The following is a 23035-nucleotide window of genomic DNA, read 5'->3' on the forward strand; positions in this document are numbered from 1 at the left end:
ACACTCTTAAGGCTCTACCATTCAGTCAGAGCCAAACCTTTCATTGATCTAAAAGATGGGACAAATCAAAACCAAACAATAAGCTATGGTTTTATCAGTTGCTGCTAAACACTAAGTACTTAAATGGATACAACCAAACAGTAGGGCTTGATTTTTCTGAAAGCCAAATTTACCAACAAGTTCTTACCCAGAACTGGAAATTTGGAAGCAGCAGGATTTAAGGTGCAAACAGCAGTGAAATCTTACATTCAGGGTTAAAGGGATGTTTTAGTTCCACACTATTATTTCATGGAGGACCTTAAACCCAGATATGAACGAATATCAAGGGCTGCATGTAACCCAATCTGTACCAATCAATGTTATGAAGAATTCCACGTACATGATGCTCAGCTTACATTCAGAGGATTTAAAACTTGTTTTTCAGTTGAGGGTGGGAGAGGGTGGAAAATCAAGATTATCTTCCAAACTGGTGGATAGAAGAGTTAGTGTAGAGATCAGCTAAGCCAATGACAGGGTGATCAATTTGGGATTATGAATAGCTCAGGAAGAGGGTTTCTCTATTCTCAGGCTCTTTTAAAATTTTCAGTAGAAACTGAATTCAATCCATATAGGTAATGCCATATAAGGATGGCAATAAATACGCATTTTAACTCTAAGTGAATTTGAATTTCAGAATACAATGAACAGTCATATTACTTACTACTTTTGTCTTGTTTTAAATAATCTTTAACAATGTTAAAGATAACTCTGGGTGGATATCATGCATAATCTTTCCCCACTATCAGAATTAACTAATTTTTAATGTTACCTTCCAATCCACAGCCATATATTATGCTCATACACAGCTGCAGTTAAATTTACATACAATTTGGTGTTTATCTTTTAACAATGAAAAGTTAAGGAAGCAAGGGTCTTGTTATAACTTACTGATTTCCACCGTATCCACTTTATATAATGGGTGCTTGGTAAATATTTGGTGATTTTTCATATATTTCAAAACAAGAAAGTAGCCTTTATACAAGTCTATCTTTATTTGTAAAAAATAATATACAACTAAAGCTAATTTGATTATTTAAAATCAAAGTCTATTTAGTGATAATGTACATTTTGTAGTAAAATACTGACATTTGAGTTTAAATATAGCATTCATGTAAAAATCATGTCGTAGCATGTAAAATTTAATTAGAAAATTCATAGTTCCCAAAAGTACATATATTTTGTTGACAGCTCATGAGAACATTATCATACATTTACTTAAGATACAGAACAAAATTCACAGTCAGGCTTGACATTTAGCACTATAAAATTTTATACTGAGTCCACTGATATTTTTGTTAATAAGGTGCACTTGAAATAATCAATTCAGACTACCAATGAATTGATATTTTACTGTATAACAAAAACCTTTTGGTTTTATACAGTATGTCTAATAATTATTTCACTGATAATTTAAATGACAGATATCTAGTTAAAAACACCACTGACATATTCTTAGCAGGATAATTAAAATAAAAAGCACTAGCAGATTTGATTTCCATTTTCATGAATACATACAAGATAAATTTGTATTTTACAGTTAAAATTCGTACAAAAAGTCAAGCCCTGAAGTATTTTCCCAAGAGAAAACTTCAGATGTTAAAACTTTGTTAAAAAAAAAAGAGAGAGGTAGTGTGTGAAAGTATTCTTACTTAAATGTTAAACCCCTGCACCACTTACATTCTAAATGAAATTTAACCTTCTAAACACTAACATTATTTTGTCATTCTAGAGTCAAATTTCTAAGACTCACAGAATGTTAAAGCTGGAATGCCATTAAAAAACAGTGGTAGATAAATGGAAGAATTTCAGTGAATTCAACAAAAACGACATTGTATTACATAATGCTGTGCAGTCAGTTAATAGTTTAGTGATAATATGTTTAGTGGTAATATTAACAAAATACATTTAAGTATTTTGAGTCAAGCGATCTTCATTTAATCAAGACTTTATTTATTCTCATATTTTTACCATATAGAGAAAATATCCTTCAAAACGGAGTCAGTTGATTCTTCATTGTTTTAATAGCACACAATTGTTATAAGGTATTCATACTAGCCCTACCATAAAATTAATTAATAAATAACTCTGGGAGAAATGTCCATAAGCCACAGGGAACTTATGTATACCATAATATTCTTAATTTCTATATACAAGCATACCATAGTGCTTGTGCACACTGTACAATGACACATACCAAAGAAATCAGGCAATGAATGAAAGTTAGCAGCCTTATTCTTAACTTGTTCTAAGTAGATGCACTGAAAGGAATAAATAGCCTCATAAAATTAACAGTGATAAACTCTACCTGTCAAAGGTGAATACATTATTTCTCATAAAGTGTAGGCAGTGTTCCTACAAATCTCACCAAAGAAAATTCAAATTTTTTGTATAAAAAGTGCACAGGTTTGTCTTATGTGTAAAAATCTCTTAATTTGGGTGCATTTTTTTCATCTAAAACAATTCAAACTACTTGAATACATTAAAAGAATATAAAAGCACATCAACAGAGCACATGCAGAAAAACAAAAGGAATGCTTTCCAATGAAACTGGGAAATGAGGACGATAGGTTAAAGGAGAGTTTTCTAAAATATAAATTACACCTACATGGAATTAGTTTGTAAATATGTAAGCTATAAGATGGACAGACACCAACTTGAACAATTGTTACAGAATTTTATAATTCAGGAACATAGCTTCAACGCTTTATAACATGAAATGCAACTCCTAAAAACAGCCAAATTGGTTTGATTTCTTAGAAATTAGGAAAATATGCATTTCAGGAAATAATTTGTTATAATCAGCAACACAGGAACATTAAAAAATCAAAATAAAATGCTGGGAACATAGGAGCTGAGGTCCCCAAGGTACCAAAGAGACAGACAGACTTCTTCACATTAGAATTAAAAAAAAAAAAAAATACCGTTAACTGGGCTCTGCACAGCAGGTTAAATATGCAACCACTTCAAACGGAAATGATCTAGTCTTCCCTCCCACACAGTTCTGAAAATGTGCTCTAATATCCAGTTTTCCAGACAAAATAGCAAAAGCATGTAATTTCATTAGCAAAGGCTCTGTTGTTTTTAAATTCACCTCTGATCCATCAAAGTTTACATTAACAATTATCAAACAACTATTTTAATAACATTTTAAGCTTGCAATATTATTTTTCTCATGTCTATTCCATGTCACTGGCTCAGAGGTATATGTATGCTTTAAACTAACCAAATTTACAAGCCCCTGTGACATCCTCTCTCAGAAAACATTTTAACAGTGGTTTCATAATGTTATGATTGTTCCATCTTCTTCTAAAAGTTTTTGATCCGGAGCACTTGTTTCAGATTCTGTGTTTGTGCCACTTGCTACGGGTGCTAAGTTCACTTCATTAGAAGGAATAAAACCATTCTGTCCAGACTCAAAACTGAGTTCTATTTGTGTCAATGATTCCAGGCTCTCAGCAGTTGGAACAGCTTTAGGAATCTGCTGCGGCACCCCATTATCTTCAATAATAATGTCATCTTCATCACTGTCTTCGTCAAACTGAAAGCTTGATTCAGTCGGCTGTGAGTAGCCATGGAGACTATTATCCGTAGACTGGCCGGAGCTGCCGGAAGTCCGACTGTTCCTAACAATATTATTCCTCTGGTTTGCTGGTCTCACTGTTATGATGAGGTTGCGGCTGTTTGCAATCATCATGTCTGTTACTTGATCAAGACTCTTCCCTGAAACTTCTATGCCGTTAACTTCTAGAACTTCATCATTAACAGCTAAGAGTCCTGTGCTTTGAGCTAGACCTCCGGGGACAAGCCTGGATATAAAGATTCCTGGGACCTTCTCTAACCCATGTGGTGTTACCCTGACACTGGAGCCGTCCCGTATGTAGAATCCTAGGGGTTTCTCAGTGCCGTATTTGTAAAGACGAACCCTACGATGTGTTTCTGGGAGAATATCCACATCTATAATAGAAGATACAGGTCTGAAGTCTTGGGGCATACTAATGACTATATGAGGCTTTTTTCTATGGTTGTCAGGACGCAACACATTAGTTAAGACATTCTTCTTCCTTATTAGCGTGTCTGTACCAAAGGCACTGTAGTCTGCTTCCTCTGTTTAAAAATAAAATAAAATAATTATAGAAATGCTGTGAAAAAAAAAAAACACCATTTATCTGCAGTTGAATCTGTACAGAAAGGCTACCTTAAATGCTTTTGGTACATAAACAAACTAGTTAAATATTAACTTATTCTAATCAAACCATAATGTAGGATAGTAATCAGATATGCCATACCAAAAAAGAACCACTAGATGGCCCTCTCAAACACACATCACAAATTAACAAAGATGTTTCTGATAAAATGTTAAGTATAAAAAAGCAGAACTCAGAATAATCACTGATCATCTTGTTCATTGTTTCATTATCAGCAGCAATAAATATTTGTTGCAATATAAAACAAATTTCTTACTATGGATGACAACTAAAAAAATGGGAAAAAATTTATTGTCAGTTACCCTAATACAACCCTCCTTTAGAAACAAAAGAATTAAGTGAAGTTGGTGCATATCAAACACAGGAATTTTGGTCTCCATGTCCACAATTAAGCACTCTCTCCCTCAGTTTTCTGAAGGAGTTCTTAATCTTTCATCTTCCCACTTTTGAAAGAGAAAGAGGTATGAGGTTTTAACTTCTTTCTTCACTGTGAGAAAAACAGTTAAGTGCAAAGACATTTTGTCTCTGTGTGGATGACAGCCACAACAGGAAGTAATAAGGACTCTGGCAAACTGGAGAACCCCTGCCCTATTTAAATGGCACAGCTGCTCCTCAGCTCCCGGCAGTTCTCTCTCCCATGGGCTGTAGGAATTCATGTGGCCAAGTCCAATTTTTCAAGAGATTCCAGAAAGCCTGTTTTTAAGTAAAACCATGCCCGTTTTTAAATGGTGACACCTAAATTAAAAAACCCTTGTTTGGGTCAAATAACCCATCTGGAGATTGAAATCATTCCTTAAGCTACCAATTTCTAATCTTTGATGTAAACGAAGAGAAAACACGGCATCTAAAACCAGGTACTGTTAAATCATATGGCTGAAAGAAGACCATCTATAAATAAAAAATCTAATCAGAAAATAAGATATAGAAGAAGAAATGAAGCCAACAGCAGAAACAGAAGTTGAAATCATGTTTTTTAAAATAACCAGAATGAGAATAGAATGTTAAACATGCATTTATCTAAATTTACAAGTTTTCCCCCACTTGTTGTCAGAAGTTGATGAAAATGGAAACTAAAGTCAGAATTTTCCAGAATTTAAAAAAAACTATAAGAGACAAAAGGCTCCTCCCACAAAAGAACTAGTTTAAAGTCCCAGTCTCTGCTATCGCTATAGATAATAGTAGTATCACCGTCTTGCGTTCATAAACAGTGTGCCTCAGTTTGTAATCTCTTGTTTAATCCTCAACCTCCCTATTGGTAAGAAATTATCATTTTCACTATATAAGCAGGAAATAAGGGTACAATATGTCACAGAGAAAGAACTAGAACCCACGTCTTCTAACTAGGCCAGTACCATACAACTTTACATAATGAATGTTAACTGTCAAACCTGTGTCAAACTACCAAAAGCATTGTTATTCTTTTCTGATGCTGCTTGAAGTCTTCAAAAACTAGTTTCAGATTAACATTCAAGACTAGGGACACCTTATTTTTTACTATTTTGGGGGGAGATACTTTTCATCCTCATTGACAGATAAAGTATCTGCATGGTATTCTTAAAGAGACAGAGATTTACTTGTAATTTGGCTCTGAAAACAAATTCATTAATAGAAATCTTTTTGGCAAAAGCTGGCAGAAAAACTATCAAAAACAATTTTCTACTAAATGTGTTTTCTCGAAACTAAGCCTTTTCATTTTAAAATAATCTATAATGAAAGCCTATATAACATTTAGAAAGAAAATTCCAGACCATACAAACTGAGAACAAAATTAAGTTGCCCACATACCTACTCATGGGAAACCTGACCAAAAACCCCCAAATCTGCATAATTTGGCAAGGCATCCAGACTGTTTGAATGCTCTCTGCTAAATTCTCAAAAGCAATATGCCCCAGTACAAAGGCATCTTTGTTCTGCCATCTAGCTAATCAGTTTCCAGCCACTGGGAAAAGAAATATTTTGGCAAAAAGCCAGGGTACAGGGTGTTAGTTCAAAGTGTAAAGGTGAATGTCCACAGGGAATGGAAGTTGACTTTCTACCTAAGTATGCAGATCAGAGCACTAAATGCAGAAGGAGATACCAAGTTCGGAAACCTGATGCATAGCCACCCTCCACGTGTACAAACCCAGGCTTCCACAACAGCACAAGACATAGGTTTATACAGCAGCACCTCACTTACCCGGACTGGGCCTCAGCTAACTGGAACAGGCAATGAACCACCTAGAACCTCTGAATAGCCAAATTAGATGTCTCACTTCCTTGCACACAAAAAAGCTCCTGTGCTTTCCTCGGAGGAGCCCTGCTACCTTCTCTGAGCCTCTTACACTTTAAATATTAATTCTGAAAAGCCTGTTATCTCGTTTCTTAACTCACAGGAGGTCATAAATCACAAATCCAGAGTGGTAAGGGTCCACTAGTGAGTGGCAGGCACACATACAAGAAAGAAAGGTCTAACATGAGTAAAAAGCATTTCTGAAAAACCACACAGCTTTATATAAATCATATCAGCAAGCCTGTACAGAACAGACAAGAACAGCTCATGGCAGAAGTATTGAGAAAGCTCAACATTACAGTATGTCCCATCTGATGCATAGGAGGAGGACGGAAAGAATTAAAGAATATTTTTAATGTTCTAATCCAGTACTTGACAACGTTTTTCTGTAAAGAGCCAAAGAGTAAATATTTTAGGTTTTGCAAAGCAACCACAGACAATATTTAAATGAATGAGCACAGTTGTTTTCCAATAAAACTTTATTTATAAAAACAGGCAGCTGGGCAGATTTGACTCAACCCTTGCTCTAATCCAAAATGGTTAAATGAAAAAGATTTGACAACTTTAAAAGACTTAAACATCACTTAAAGCAATATTCAAATTTTGAAGACCCACTTCCTATTATAAGAAAAATCAATCATCAAATATTTAATGAGCACCTACTATGTGCCAGACATTGTGCTCTGTGCTGCAGATTCAGAGAACAAAATAGATATGATCCCTGCTTTCATGTTTGTCTTAGTTATCTAATGCTGCTGTAACATAAATACCATAAACGGGTGGCTTTAACAAATATTTAGCCTCACATTTTAGGGGGCTAGAAGTTAGAATTCAGGGTGGAGGCTCTAGGGGAAGGCTTTCTCTCTCTGTTGACTCTGGAGGAAGGTCCTAGTCTCTTTGAGCTTCTGCTTCTAAGTGATCTTCACATGGCTTGTTATCTTTCTTCCCCCATCTCTGCCTGCTAGCTTGCTTTTAATCTCATTCATATCTCAAGAGATTGACTCAAGATCACCCTACACTAATCCTGTCTCATTAACATAAAAAACACAACCTATTCCCAAATGAGATTATAACTAGGGGCATAGAGGTTAGGATTTACGATATATTTTTGGGGGACACAATGTAATCCGTAACATTCCACCCTCTGGCCTCCAAAAATTCATGTCCTTGCCACATGCAAAACACATTTACCCCATCACATCATCCCAAAAGTCTTAAATTAACTCCAAATCCAAATTCCATCCTGGGGCAAAATTCCTCTTCGTCTGTGAACCTGTGAAATCTAGAATACAAGTTATCTGCAGTACAATGGTGGAAGAAGGTAGACACAAGGTAGACATTTCCATTACAAACAGGTGAAATTGGAGGAAGAAGGGATTAACAGGCACCAACCAAGTCCAAAACTCAGCAGAACAATTTACGTTAGCTCTCAAGGCCTGAAAATAATGTTCTCTGAGAAAATCTAGGCAATGGCCCTACCCTCCAGCCTCCGGGTGTTGGTCTCGCCCTCCGGATTCTCCACCTTCCAGGCCCTCTGGGATGGCTCCCGGGGCTTTTGTTGTTGTTGTTGTTAGGTGCCATCAAGTCAGTTCTGACTCACAGTGACCCAATGTACAACAGAAGAAACACTGCCCCATCCTGCGCCATCCTCATAATCGATGCAATGTTTGAGCCCACTGTGGCAGCCACTGTGTCAATCCTTCTCTTTGAGGGTCTTCCTCTTTTTCGCTGACCCTCTACCTTACCAAGCATGATGTCCTTCTCCAGGGACTGATCCCTCCTGATAACAAGTCCTAAGCACGAGACAAAGTCTTGCCACCCTCACTTCCAAAGAGCACTCTGGCTGTATTTCTTCCAAGAAAGACTTGTTCATTCTTCTGGCAGTCCATGATATATTCAATACTCTTCAACACCGTAATTCAAAGGCATCAACTCTTCTTCAGTCTTCCTTATACACTGTGCAGCTTTCGTATGCATATAAGGCAGCTGAAAATACCATGGCTTAGGTCAGGGGCACCTCAGTTCTCAAAGTGACATCTTTGCTTTTCAACACTTTAAAAGAGGTCTTTTGCAGCAGACTTACCCAATGCGGTACATTACTTGATTTCTTGACGGCTCTTTCCGTGGGTGTTGATTGTGGACCCAGGTGAAACGAAATCCTTGACAACTTCAATATTCACTGTTCATCATTATGTTGCTTATTGGTCCAGCTGTGAGGATTTCTGTTTTCTCTACATTGAGGTGTAATCCATACTGAAGGCTGTAGTCTTTGATCTTCAGTAAGTGCTTTAAGTCCTCTTCACTCTCAGCAAACAAGTTGTATCATCTGCATAGCACCGGTTGTTAATAAGTCTTCCTCCAATCCTGATGCTGCATTCTTCTTCATAAAATCAGCTTCTCAGATTATTTGCTCAGCATACAGACTGAATTAAGTTTGGTGAAAGGATACAACCCTGATGCACACCTTTCCTGATTTTAAACCACGCAGTATCCCCTTGCTATGTTCGCACAACTGCCTCCTGGTCTACGTACAGGTTCCTCATGGGCACAATTAAGTGTTCTGGAATTCCCATTCTTCACAATGTTATCCATAATTTGCTATGATCCACACAGTTGAATGCCTTTGCATAGTCAAGAAAACACAGGCAAACATCTTTCTGGTACTTTCTGCTTTCAGCCAAGATCCATCTGACATCAGCAATGATATCCCTCATTCCGTGTCCTCTTCTGAATCCAGCTTGAATTTCTGGCAGTTCCCTGTTGATGTGCTGCTGCAACCATCTTTGAATTACCTGCAGCAAAATTTTACTTGCGTGTGATTTTAATAATATTGTTCGATAATTTCTGCATTCAGAGAATAGCTTTAGGCGGCCCCACTCTCCTACTCCATCTGAGTGGCAATCTTACCCCCTTGGTCCCGGCAGGCCCTCTTTTCCTGCTCCTTGGGCGTGGCAGCCCCACCCCCTCAGCTTTGGGCAGTAGCCCCACCCACCTAACACACCTTAATGGCAGCCCACACTCCAGAACCAAGCTGGTGAAGAGCTGACCTTCTGAAACCTAGGAGGCTGTGGCCCCACCCTTTGAGATCCAGGAGACGACCCTTTAAGACCAAGAAGGCCCTGCTTCTCATGCTCCTTCCAACAGCTCTGCTGATCTCCGAGCTGCTCCAGGGATGATCCTTTTCTTTATTTGGAGGACAACAAATGTAGCTCCTTTGGCCTGTTTCCTGCCTTTAGAATTCCAAGAGGCAGTATTCTTTCCTTTCGCTTTTTTCTCTGTCCCCTTCAGTCTAAGCTGATGGGTGTTCGGCCGTGGTAGTTGGTTAGATTTATCAGTCACAGGCTTAATCTCTTTAACAGAAGTATGAGTAGCCACATCCTTGGTGACAATTCTAGGTCATGTGTCCTTAGTTTGTACAACAGAATTTCCAAATCTTTAAGTTCTGTTTTCATTTTGCACAGTTCATTTTTAAGTTCTTCTCTTCCCACTTGCATTTCACTATAAGCGGCAAGGAGAAACCACATGGCCCCTTTAAGGTCTTGCCTGGAAATCTCTCAGCTAAATAGAGATGCAAGTTCATCACTTACAAGTTCTATCGTCCACCAAACATTTGAACATAATTCAGACAAGTTATTTCCCATTGCATAAAAAGCCATCACTGTACTTCCACTGCCCAATCACATGTTCATCATTTTATTTTAAAGCCTCACGAAAAGCACACTTAATGTCCACATTTTTAGCAACACTCTGTTGCTGGTGCCATATGTATCCTCTAAGATGACAGAGGCTTTGCGTACAGCTCTCCTCACTTCCTTCTGAGCCCGCATCGGAACTGCCTTTGACGTCCATAATTCTACCAACAGTCTCTTCAAGGCAATCTAGGCTTTTACTATTAAACCAAAAACCAAACCCATTGCCGTCGAGTCAATTCTGACTCATAGCAACCCTACAGAACAGAGTAGAACTGCCCCATAGGGTTTCCAAGGAGCAGCTGGTGGATTTGAACTGCCAACCTTTTGGTTAGCAACCATACTCTTAACCACTGGCCAGCAGGGCTCCAAGCTTTTACTATTAAAACTCTTAACAGTACCTTAAAACTCTTCCAGCCTCTACCCACTACCCAAAACCGCTTCCACATTTAGGTATCTGTTAGAGCAGCACTTCCACTTCTCGGTACTTAGTTACCTAGTGCTGTTATAACAAAAAATACCATAAATGGGTGGCTTTAACAAACAGAAATTTATTCTCTTACAGTTTAGGAGGCTAGAAGTTCAAATTCAGGGCGCCGGCTCTAGAGGAAAGCTTTCTCTCTCTGTCGGCTCTGGAGGAAGGTCCTTGTCTCTTTGAGCTTCTATTCCTGGGTGATCTTCATGTGGCTTGGCATCTCTCTTCCCCCATCTCTGCCTGCTAGCTTCTTGCTTTTAATCGTTTTAATCTCAAAAGAGATTGACTCAAGACATATCTTACACTAATCCTATCCCAAAAGGCACAGACGTTAGGATTTACAACACATATTTTTGGGGAACACGATTCAATCCATAACAACGGTGCTTATCATCTAGGAGAAGCCAATTAACAAATAATTTCAAATAATTAAAGTTTTACAACGGTATGAAAATCTGTTAAGTGTACTGTGCTGTGGGGGCATGCAAACAGGGACGCAACTTAGTTTGCAGCCAAAGGGAAGACTTCTGGAGGGAAGTGACGTTTACTCTGAGACTGGAAAAGAAAGTGAGAGGAGTCAGTCAGGTAAAAGGGAGGGGAGAATACTGCAGACACAGGATATGACAAATACAGAGAAGAGTGGTGGTGGGGTGAGGGGTGGATGAAGAAGTCCAATTTAGCCAAAATGGAGGGCAGGGTGGAAGAGAGAGATGTGGCAAGAGCCAGGGACCAACCAGACAGACAGGCCTTCTGGGATGTGTTAAGGTTTATGGACTTCAGCCTAAGGACAAGGGGAAAAAAATCAAGGATTTTAAGCAGAGGAGTGATGGTAATTTCATTTGCTTTTGCAAGCTCACTGAGTACAAGCTGGAGATGGAGGATAGAAGGCTACTGCAGTAATTTAGGATGGTGTCTGGCCTGGAGCAGAGGCAGTGGTGATGAGGAAACAGATTTGAAAAATGATTATAACACAGTTTCAACAGGGTTGGTGACTGGTTGAAAAACAGGTATGTGTAAAATGTGACACCCAGATCATGAGCAACTGATGTCATATTCTGAGATGTTACTCCACCATTTCTTCTTTCTTTATTTTTTAGGCCATACTTTTTGTTTTTTAAAATTTACTATTAAAATGCATATCCCTTAGACCATTTTTAGATTAAACTGACTCATTAAGATGTAACCTTAAAACACACCTACAAAATAATGCCAGTGCACAGTAAAGATCAAAGAAATAATTTAGGTGCCCAATTACAAGTGTCTGGGCCACAAGGCTGCGTCCTTCTGAGGGTCCTACGTGAGATCACGTTTAATGCAAGACCCTTCTGGTGTTTCCAACAAATTCCTCTGAATAAGTCCAAGATGTAGACATATTTGTCTGATGCCATACAAAAACAGATCATGATATAGTAAGAAGTTCTGGTGTAGATCTTCTGATTAGATCTGGCAAGGAGTTGGTGCTATAGCATATCAACAGATCCCAGGCCAGCTGATCATCATGACCGGCTGGGAAGCTTTTAAAAATTACACATTTCCTTGGCTGCATTCCAAACCTACAGAATTGACCTGGGTGTTATTAAAAGGTGCAGTCAAACTTCCTAAAACTGTTTAGTGCACAATAACAACCCACAAACAAGAGAGGAAAAACTCTATTCTGTGCCTTCTCTTTTCCCTCTCTCCAGTAAATTAGGATACTCTACACTCCAACGGGGGTGGGAGTTGGCAAAAAACCTGGGAATTCTCTTTGTGAAAATAACTTTTTAAGATATGAGGTTTTTTCTTTTGATGTGCTCCCATGATAATAGCTTGAGAAACAGAGTATGGGTTTTTTCTTCTAACAACAAATTATTTTTTTAAATATAATAAAACTTTTCAAGATACGCAATACAATGCTATCTTCAAGTTCAAGCCATACACATTAAATTCTGAGCTTTCACTTCAAATAAAGTTGATTTAGTAGAGTGTCTCAGATTTTAAAAGCTCACTTGGGACAGAGACTGAAGGAACCTCCAAGACTATGGCCCCCGGACACCCTGCTAACTGAGAAATGAAGCCACTCCCGAAGCCCACTTTTCAGACAAAAATTAGACAGGCCTATAAGACAAACAATAACACATGTGAGGAACGTGCTTCTTGGTTCAACCAAATACACAAGACCAAATGGGCACCTCTTGCCCAAAAGCAAGATGAGAAGGCAGAAAGGGACAGGAAAACTGGACAAATGGATAAAGGGAACCCAGGGTGGAAATGGGGAGGGTGCTGTCACATTGTGGGAATTGCAACCACTGTCACAAAACAATCTGTGTATAAATTTTTCAGTGAGGAACTAACTCACACTGTAAACTTTCACCTAAAGCACAATAAAATTATTTAAAAAAAAAATGATCATTTGGTCTTAAATCATGAAATTTGTTTTTTAAAAATCACTTGATACCATGTCAAGTGTAACTGCTGCCCTGTTGATTCCTTAACTGCAGTCAACAAGCCAAGAAAACAGAAAATGTGTTCTAATTAAGCAGTAAAATGTAACTATGCTTAATGTCATGCTTTATATTAGTTTTCTGAATTTAATGTCCATTAAGATTCACATAAAATCAGCTTTCTAACTTAAGCATCTGTTGAGCTTTGTTAAAAAAAATATCAACATGAATCACATGGCACTGTGTTTGTTAAGTCTGTCACCTATTTACATGCTGGGGATGCAATGGTAATAAACAAGTTAACAGGTAGATAAATAAGGTCTTCAGAGGGTAATCTGGTAAAGGTGGGGGGGTAAGTTGCTTTAAGTAGGGTTAAAGAAGAGAATTCTCTGAGAAAGCTGTTATTTGAGCTAAGAAAGATCTGAAGGATAAGGAGGCAGCCACAGGAAGACCTGGATGGAAATTGTTCTTAACAGTCCTAACCGAAAAAAATGCAACACCAGAGACAGGAACAGGCTTACCAAGTTTGAGGGACAGAAAGAAAACCAACGTGGTTCGCTGGCTGTGATGAGGGAGCAGGAGAACAGAGGAAGATGAGGTTGGGAAGTCGAAATCAGGAGGATTTTATTCTTGTTCCAATGGGAAGCCAGCAAAGAGCATTAAGCAGGAACAAACTGACCCACTTACTTTAATTTATTGCTAAAGTCATACTTGTATTGAATTTATAATTTTTAAATTATAACTACACAGAAAACTTCGGTTCATATAAACATACTTCTAAATTGCAACTTCTATACCAAAAGTAAAAATCTTCAAAAGGTTCAATAAAAACATAGGAAAAACGTCCAACTCTAATTTTAAACCACCCAGGAAATAAAAATTTAAAAGGAAAATAGAAGATGCTAGACAACCACTCTTAAAGGATGTTAGGATTGATTCCATGATCACTGTGTTACAATTCCATTAACAAAAACATGTGGTGGTATAATCCAACTTCCATAATCTTTCTAACAAAGGGGATAATCAGCAAAAATTTATCAGATGGCTCTAGTTTAAAAATAGTCATTTAATATATTTGCATACACATTCTAAACAGCATCTGAACTTTTAATGAAAATTACAACAAGAAAAACCTGTTATTCAACATATTTAACACATTCTGCTTAAAATGGCAAGTCCTACTCAAATGTTTTGTCTTTCACTCTCCTCAACGGACATCTTTCTTCTCCAGCATTCTATACACAGCTTTCCAAGGTTCTATTCCTGATCTTCATCTCACCTTGCCATATGTCTACTCCCACAATTTCAACTATCACTCTTCAGCTGACCGACAAATGTTTCTGACTAAGCTCCAGTCTACCATTTTCAACTTCCCACATGACGTCCAACTCACCAGCCTTATAAGCTAATTTGTTCTAAGATCAAACTCATAATTTTCTTTCCCAAATCAATTTCTCTTCCAAATTTTCCTTATTTATGGCACTGTCCCAGCCATCAGGCTCAAAACCATAAAGCTATTCTTTGTCGGACTCCCCTTCAACTCTATACCACTCAAATGTAAGTGCAATGACTCTCAAATATTTCCCTTTTATCTTCCCACTGCTCTGTTCCTCAAGGAGCCCTGGTGGTGCAACCATCAAGCACTTGGCTAACCAAAAAGTTGGCAGTTTGAACTCGCCCAGGGGCTCTTCAGGAGAAAAACCTGGCCACCTGCTTCTGCAAAGACTACAGCCGAGAAAACCCTGTGGGGCGGCTCTACTCTGACACATGGAGTTGCCATGAGTCGACCTGACAGCACCCAACAACAAGCTCTGTTCCTCACCTATCTCCTCTACTGTGGCAGCTTCCCAGCACTGTCTCCGCTACCTGCTCTTGTTCCCTGTAAAAAACTGCTGCCTACTCCTTCATCCTTAACAGCCAAATTAGTTATATCACATCCTTGTTAAATACCTACGGTATCCATCTCAGGGGTCTTTGGGGAAATTTGTGTGTGTGAAAGTACTTTGTAAACAGTCAAGTAATGCAGACATAAGTTACCCTTGGAGGTTTATTTTGTTGGTGGACTTTAGTTCTTTCAAATCCAGCAAAGCAAAGATACATAACCAGTGGAATTTCAAAGCCCTGGGAGTGGTCCAATGCATATCAAATGATTGGAACTAACGTTTCACTTCAAGGGACATCCCTATCTATTTTCACAAGCAAGCTGAGTTTTCACAACCTGATACATTTACAGAGTAAGACTTTAATTATCCTACCAATACTGGGCTCCCTGCTCTGACAATGGCTTCTCAAACCTCTTAATTTACCAAAGACACAGGAATAAATGGCAGATACCATGATTCCTACCAGACAGACAGACACATACATACATGCAAAAGAGGCCACAATATTAAAAAAAAAAAAAAAAGTTTTAGGACTCAAAATACATTTGAAAATGCTTGCCAAGTACAGCAGTTATTTCAAATTTTTTTTTTCAAAACTGATGTCAACATTTACATCCCTCCAAAAAATGACTTGCTATCTAATTTTCCAGATAATTAAACTAATAATTTTATACTTTTCCTGTGGAAAATATCCTAAAAGGCAAAAGAAAACTTTTACTGGATGCATACTACATGCCAGGCACTACACTTAGCTCATTTAATCTTCACAGAAATTCTGTGGTATTGTACTCATTCTATAGATAAAGTGATACTCAGGAAGATTAAATAACTCTCCTTTGCGTACTTACTGAGTAGTAAATATAGCACTTAAAAGTTAGCTGCCACCAAAAAAGCTGGAATGTTCCTCTGACTCCAAAACACGGATTTTGTAAAGTACACTTGATGAAGTGCAAAGATATTAATTGAACCAACAATCACAAATGTTTTAACCCACTTGTTAGTTAACATAGCCCAGACGATACACACAAAATGTTTATTCACTAAGTTTGTGAGAAAGTCTGTGTATCCTATCAAAAAGAAACAAACCACTTCTATTTCTAAAACAATTTTTACAAGCAGTGGTACTTACCCTTCTTTTGAATAAAAATTCTAAGCAGTGGATTGGCTGTTGAAACGGCTTTGTGGTAATTATCATCGTTATTTATAGGTAGTAAGTCTCCATGGATGTCTGCATAACCTACTAAAACGTCAACATTGGGTATCTTATGAACATGCTGCAGTAATCCATAAAACTCCTCAAATTTTCCAGGTTTTGATCTTTCCAGTGAAAAACGACGAAATTCAGCTCCAAACTATAAATACAAAAACATATAAAGGTTTAAAAAACAAGCAGAAGTAACAGAAAGATGCCATAAATATTAACAAACAGTATTTCCTTTAATAAAGAAAATATTTCTAGTAACAGTCTATCGTCAGAAACTTCATTATAAGGAGATGAATCTGCATAAGAAAGGCATAGGAATGTACCCCCTCACTGTTGCATCTCTGAAAGGCATTCCCTTCAAGAGAAGCAGTTCAACTCAATCCCTGGGGTACTTGCCTCTCCGGGGACTGTCCAGCACAGTGACTCAGCTCAAACCCTGTCTGGAGACCACACCCTGACAGTAGTACTCTCCTCACATCAGCCACGGAGTACCAGAGATGTGCCCAAGTCTTATTTTGAGCATTAGCAAAAAAGCATCTAAGTTTCCTCCTCTATAAAAGGAACCATGATTTCACAGGATGTGGCAAGGATTAATAGCAAAATACACAAAAAGGATTTTGAGCTCCTTGGCATAAGGTATACAGATGGAGGTAGGTACATACAAAATAGGCCTAGAGTTAAGAAGCACCTTCCCTATGTTAAAGCCGAAAGAAGTTTTATTAATACATCAAATATATGCCCTACAATTATCCAATTAATGCAACAAATGTTTATGTGGCTGGCACAAAGCTAGGCCCTAGAGATTGAAAGGCTCAGGCCTGCTCCAGAAACTCACCAATTAGTGGGTGAAGAGCATAATTACAACAGAGAGGTATTAATATTAAGGGATCACACAAACAGGGAGGACAACAACCTCCATCATACCCCAAATTTCTCTTCACAGTTCTGACACTCAGGTCAGCTTCCCTACTCCAGGATCGCACCTCTTCTCCCCAAATGCCAAATCACTAATGTGGCACTTATTCAACATGAAGGACTGGCTTCATCCAATCCATAATAAGCAGAATGTATAACATTCTATGGGACTACCACAGCACTTCCTCAAATGTGGAAACCTAAGAAAGGTTCATCAGCCTTCCTCAAAAAGTGTCCCAGTCACTTAAGTTTCGGAAATGCTACATATTCACCCTCTCAAGAATGGCTGTGGAGAATAGCATATTACAGCTTGGTTAACTCCCAGAGTTGATTTTTCAAAAAAATTTAAACAAATGCTTCCCAAATGTGTTTGACCACTGATTTCATTTTCCCTCTAAATATCTATTATCAGTAAGAAATACTAATGTGCCACTGAGACAGTGCCTTAAGTATCATGTGGGGAAAGCCCCTCTCATAATAATTTGAGCAGTTTATAAACGTGTCAGTTCATTTTTCCAAGGGCCCTATGGGATATCAGGATCCACTGCTTTTGCTGTATCTAAGTTCCTCCTCGTTTATACCCACACTACTCACTCGTTTTAAATTAAAACTCCAACACACTAAAACCACCTCTCACCTCTAATAAATAATTTAAAAGTTTCCAAATCACACTGCTGAAACACTAACAGTTATTAAGAACATAAAGTGACTCATACCTAAAGCTCTCAAGAAGTGTAGTCACACCTTCACATTTCAAAGTAAATAAACACTCAGGGAACACCCTTCGTATCAGAGTTAGTCTTATGATGTTATCAGAAGTCATAGTTTCTCCTCCATTTTCTTTATTCTGATATCACAACATGAAATCCCTATTGCTTTCTGATTCACCCACAGGGTTTATCATTTCCTCTGATATATGAATGGCAATGTTGTTGTTCTCAGTTGCCACTGAGTGAATTCCGACTCATGGCGACCCCATGTGTACAGAACAGAACTGCTCCATAGGGTTTTCAAGGCTGTGACCTTTCGGATGCAGACCTCTAGGCCTTACTTCTGAGGCGCATCTGGTGGGTTCGAAATCACCCATCTTTTGGTTAACAGTCTAGTGCTTAACCATTTGCACCACCCAAAGACTATAAAAGGGAATGACATTTAGTGAGTAAATATTTTAGGGCCTCAATCTTTTGGCTAAAGCCTTAGATGGAAATTCTTTGCTCAACATTTTTTTTTCTCTTGCTAAAATGGTATGATAAAAACAATGGGAAACTGTATGGCTTCACAGTAGTTGTGCCTTTTTGAAAATGTTGGCAGGAAAAAACAAGAGAAACTGTTTACGCTTCTTACAGCAAAACAATAGGATTAAGAGAACTTTTTACTACATGAAGTAAAATACCAAAAAATAAACTTCAGACCCAATCAGCAACTATTCACAAAGGAATTATTCACTATGCGCGCCATTTACAACTGTTTTTTAGACCCATCTGGTTTGTCCAAGGAGCCCTGGTGGTGTAGTGGTTAAGAGCTTGGCTGCTATCCAAAAGGTCGGCAGTTCAAATCCACCAGCCACTCCTTGGAAGCCCTATGGGACAGTTCTGTCCTATCCTATGGGGTCGCTATGAATTGGAACCAACTCGAGGGCACCTAACAACAATTTGTCCTAGCTATGCAGAATGCATACAGATTCCCTTCTCCCAGCATCAGCTGGCACTCTAGAAATGCAAATTTAATATTCTGTTTGCCTATGAATAACAATTAAAAAGAGGAAGACCCTCAAGGAGACCGACTGACACAGTGGCTGCAACAATGGGCTCAAACACAGCAATGACTGCGAGGATGGCGCAGGACTGGGCAGTGTTTCTTTCGTTCTGTTGTACACAAGGTCTCTAAGAGTCGAACCGACTGGATAGCACCTAACAACAACAACAACACGAATAACAATTAGGAAGTTTTATGGTTCAAAGACTGTTCCAAGGTTAAAGGACACTATCTTGTGTATTAAAAACTTCCCTAACTCTGGAGAAACAATTAGGAAGATAAATCAGTTACCAAAGAAAAAAAATCACATTGCAGCCAATATCACAAATCTAACTCTAGTGATATTTGCACTATCCATTATTTTATTATCTGTACCATTTTCCCCCTCCATGAGCAAATAGTAAAGTTGACGCTACTGTTGTTAACGTTGAAGGAAAAGAAACTCTAAAGCATGGGTCTGCACACTACCTAGTTTTGTTTACCAGCTTAGCGATCAGTTTGTAAAAAGCTGAGATAGCACTAAAGCAGCGTAAACGGAAATACTGTTTTTCAAAAATATGTCCAAATATTTTTTAGATGGCTAAGATGACAAGTGTTTTATTCAATATATACTTAAAACATAAGATGTTACAGACATACTAGAAGTCCCTGTGCCGTGCCTATTTATCAACAGCCAGAATAATCGTGGAACCACACTTCATTCACTGCATACTCTCAGAGCGCCTTGGTTCTATTAGAGAGACTTGGTTCACTAAAAACGTGCACTATGGCAGGTCAAATATGCAACATAAGTTTGGCCACAGTATATGGAAGATTCACAAATGAGCTGCCAGAATGGAAGGGCAAAAAGCCTGAAGTTCCAGTTCCCAAGCGCCCAAAGTTTCCTAGTACTAGAAATGACTATTTGATTGTAATTATCAGTGCACCTCGACTAAGCCCTCTTATCAAATCCCTACTCATTTTTTCCTAGGATAAAAAAATTAAAGACTTGCCACCAAGATTAAGACCACAAACTGAATTTTAAGATTATGCAGTATCACAAGTGTTTTTCTTTTCTTAACCTCAACTCCCACAAACCCAAACTACATTTATAACAGAACTGCCATGAGAAAGCCCAACCAAGGGGCACGGAACCACTATCACCACCAGATTGCTAGAGGAAAAGCTCTGCGGATTTTGAGTCATCTTAACCCTTTCGTTCAAGCAAGCCACTTCAGTTTGCTACGGCAGTTCCATGGAGGACACAAGGAAAAACTTATTTCTTAAATTGCTTATAATTACAGATCGGTTCCTCAAACTAGTGCCTATCCTGATAGGTGAGTTCTTAAGTGGCAAAGTTTAAAAATGAACACAAATTTAGATATTCTTGATGTGGTTCTCAGTTACATTGACATACAGAATTTTGCTTATCAGCCCTAGACAATAAAAACTACTCTACCCACAGGCTCCTGGAAGCTTTCCTTAACTTCGCTCGAATCACTCCTTGATTTTTGCATTCTAAGTAGTTCTACATTCAACATGTTTCATTATTTTTGAAGGTAATATGCTTTTACTTTTCTATTCTTTCATGTGTTCTGGTCTTCCCAGCTCTATTCTAAATGTTCTCAGGGCCCAGCCAGTGCACTGTTTTATATTCTATAGTGCCTGAAAGTTATGCTGTGAAACAGCTTTAATGAAGGCTTTAAGGTTTTATCACAAAAGCAGAGCTTGGGAAAGTCACAACCCTTCTGAGCCTCAGTCTTCTCATCTGTAAAACGAGAATCAGGCTAGATTATCTAAACTCCTTTGGCTCTTCAATTCATGAAACGCTTGCTGAAAATGCTCCCGCAGCTGCCGATCACCTTCAAATTCCAGTTCAAAACTCCCTTTGGAAAGCATTCCTTAACTAATCCCTACAGACTGCCCTGCTCGCCCAGCCTTGCAATTTAGGAATTCAGTTGATACGGAGGTAATTATCCCCAGATTGGCATACCATTCACTGGTCAAGGGTGCAAGGACTTGATGTGAAAAGGCAGAACGATGGAATGAAAAGAGCATCCAGACTCAAACTGTAAAGTGCTACTCAAACGTAAGCATAAGGTGATAGTGCTAATTTGATAAATTAAATAAATACCAAACTTAGTGCTAGAAAAATTCCTAGCAGGAAACAGCTAACTTTAAAATGTCTCTTTGGTTCACTGGGCTCTTTCCTTCGCCACCCGATGATCCTCTGAGCCACAAAAGGAGTAACGATATGTGACCATGGGATGTTCCAAATACCTTTTACTCATAAACCCAGTACGTATAATTTCCCCCAAATCTTTCCTCCCCCACTGTACTCAAATGCCTCCACATCCTCGAGTATAGACTGGGCCTTACTCCCATTCTGGAACAGGACGGAGACTATGCTCCACTGGGTCTTCCTATCAGAGCCAGGAGCAGATACAAGCCCCCGCCCGTCCCCTTCTCAGAGTTTTTATCATCCACCACCGCCAGCCTCCAAGTCCCACTACCCCGCACCCCGCCGTCCCAGACACCAGGCAGCTCTCCATTCGGTCCCTGCACGGCCCCTCGCTTCCCCCGCGACGCGTTCGCCGTCCCTCGCCCCCCAAGACAGTCTCTGGCCTCCCCCAGGTCCAGGTCCTGGCCCCGGTCCCGGCCCCTGTCCCGCCGCTCCACCCAGCCCGGGCCCCGCGCACCTTGCTCTTCACCTCCATGGTGCCCAGGTAGCCGCTGCCCGCCCCGTGCCGGTGGCTGCGGTTCATCCCGAGCGCCGAGCCCGCGGCGGCCTCCTCCGGCCGGGCCGCCCCACAGGAGCACGGGGAGCGAGGGCGCGCCGGCGGGCTTGGGGGGTCGGCTGTGGCCCGACGCCTCCTCACAGGCACCTGCGGAAGGGGTGGCGGCGGCTCCTGTCTCCGCGCTGAGCTCCGCTCCGCAAGCTCCTCACACGGCGAGATCGAGGGTCGGACTGGCGGCGGGGCGGGCGGGGACGTAGCTCCCTCCCTCCGGGCCTCCGCGGCGGTCGCGACGACTGAGGAGGAGGAGGAGAGGGCGGAGCGGAGGCGACGAGCGCCGCAACCTCGCTCCCGGCAGCCTCCGCCGCGAGCCCGCGGGCGCGTCCCCGAACCCCGTGCGCGCGTTCACCTGCAGCCTCCAAAGAAGACTCGGCAGCTCGCGCTCCGCCCACACCCAATAGGAAGCGCGCACCTGCGCCCGCGGCGCCAACCAATCGATACACGCCTCGCTCAGCGCGTGGGCGGACCGCCTTCTCGAAAATTCCGCCTACCGCGGCGTGATTGGTCCAGCGCTGCGAGGGAGGGGCGGGATCACCTGAAGCCGGGGGCCTCCCCACCCGACCTAGCAGGAGAGTCGGGAAGCGCATGCGCAGGCCGTGAAGTTTCCGCCCGGGGAAGGGAGAGTAGGAGAAGGCTCGCCGGAAGCGCGAGCGCACCTGGAGAAGAGCTAAAGCAGTGGGCCCCCTGCGCACGCGCACGCGCTCTTGGTTACCAGGGTCCCGTCGGCAGCTCACGCTGCATGGCGCGCGCCGATTGCCCCCTACTCGGGTGACCGACCGCGCTGAGGGGGCCTCGGGGCCGCACCGCCGACACTTTGGGATGTCGCATCGACCATCGACGCCCGGCCACCCATTTGCGTCTTTTAGGCGTCCGGATGCAACTCTTGGTTGCAAAAGTCAAGTTTTCCCGCCTCTGCATCAGATACTGAGAACCTCAGGGCCCTCGCGGCTGGGTTTTGTCCGAAGAGACTTTCTGCGCCCTGCCCCGTTTTAAATCCGTCAGATCTCAGCACTCGAGTGGGCACCGGGAGGGAAGGAAGGTGGGCTGAGGCCCGAGGTGGTTCATTTCAGGCCCAGCCTCCCTGAGGGCTTCTCCTAGGCCAGCCCTTCTCGGCTTTTTTTGTTTCTCTTTTAAACCTCTGAAAGCTCCCTTTCCCCTCCTCAAGCTATTTCTTGGCTGTTTTGCTGTTTCCCCAAATGACAGCGTCTGTTTGTTTCCCAGCAACGGAGCTGTGTCCCTGAGTAACAAAAGGCCGTATCCTTTTCTGTAAATGCCTCAGAGCTGGGGTTCTCGCCGACAGACCCTGTTTATCATTGGCCAGGCAAGGGAGGGTGGACCTTCTGAAGATTATGTTCTGAAGATTATGGCTGGAGGACTTTCTGAAGATTATGGCTGGAGACCACCCCC

At 40.5% G+C, this 23035-nt stretch overlaps 1 protein-coding gene across 2 annotated transcripts; it reads right to left on the reverse strand.

The window, feature by feature from the left end:
- Positions 1-352: 352 nt before the first annotated feature.
- PARD6B (par-6 family cell polarity regulator beta) lies at positions 353-21787 on the reverse strand. 2 transcript variants are annotated; one of them, XM_023742977.1, is made up of 3 exons: positions 21545-21787; positions 16110-16332; positions 353-4143 (listed from the first exon to the last, which is right to left on the reverse strand). In XM_023742977.1, the coding sequence occupies exons 1-3, from the start codon at positions 21596-21598 to the stop codon at positions 3317-3319; spliced, it is 1104 nt and encodes a 367-aa protein (XP_023598745.1). In that variant the 5' UTR covers positions 21599-21787; the 3' UTR covers positions 353-3316. The 2 variants fall into 2 exon arrangements, with proteins under 2 accessions (XP_023598745.1, XP_004370301.1); XM_004370244.2 differs by having other exon boundaries at positions 21533-21787.
- Positions 21788-23035: the final 1248 nt, after the last annotated feature.

This window comes from Trichechus manatus, unplaced genomic scaffold (assembly GCF_000243295.1).
Source record: "Trichechus manatus latirostris isolate Lorelei unplaced genomic scaffold, TriManLat1.0 scaffold00008, whole genome shotgun sequence".
In the NCBI taxonomy this organism is placed as follows: Eukaryota; Metazoa; Chordata; class Mammalia; order Sirenia; family Trichechidae; genus Trichechus; species Trichechus manatus.

Bases quoted from the DNA above. Each gene is read 5' to 3' on its own strand.
- PARD6B (XM_004370244.2), bottom strand. From the start codon at position 21,598: ATGAACCGCAGCCACCGGCACGGGGCGGGCAGCGGCTACCTGGGCACC. The intron at 16,333-21,532 runs GTGCGCGGGGCC...TTGTATTTATAG, and splicing joins CCATGGAGGTGAAGAGCAAG to TTTGGAGCTGAATTTCGTCG. The intron at 4,144-16,109 runs GTAAGTACCACT...ATTTTTAAACAG, and splicing joins AATTTTTATTCAAAAGAAGG to AGGAAGCAGACTACAGTGCC.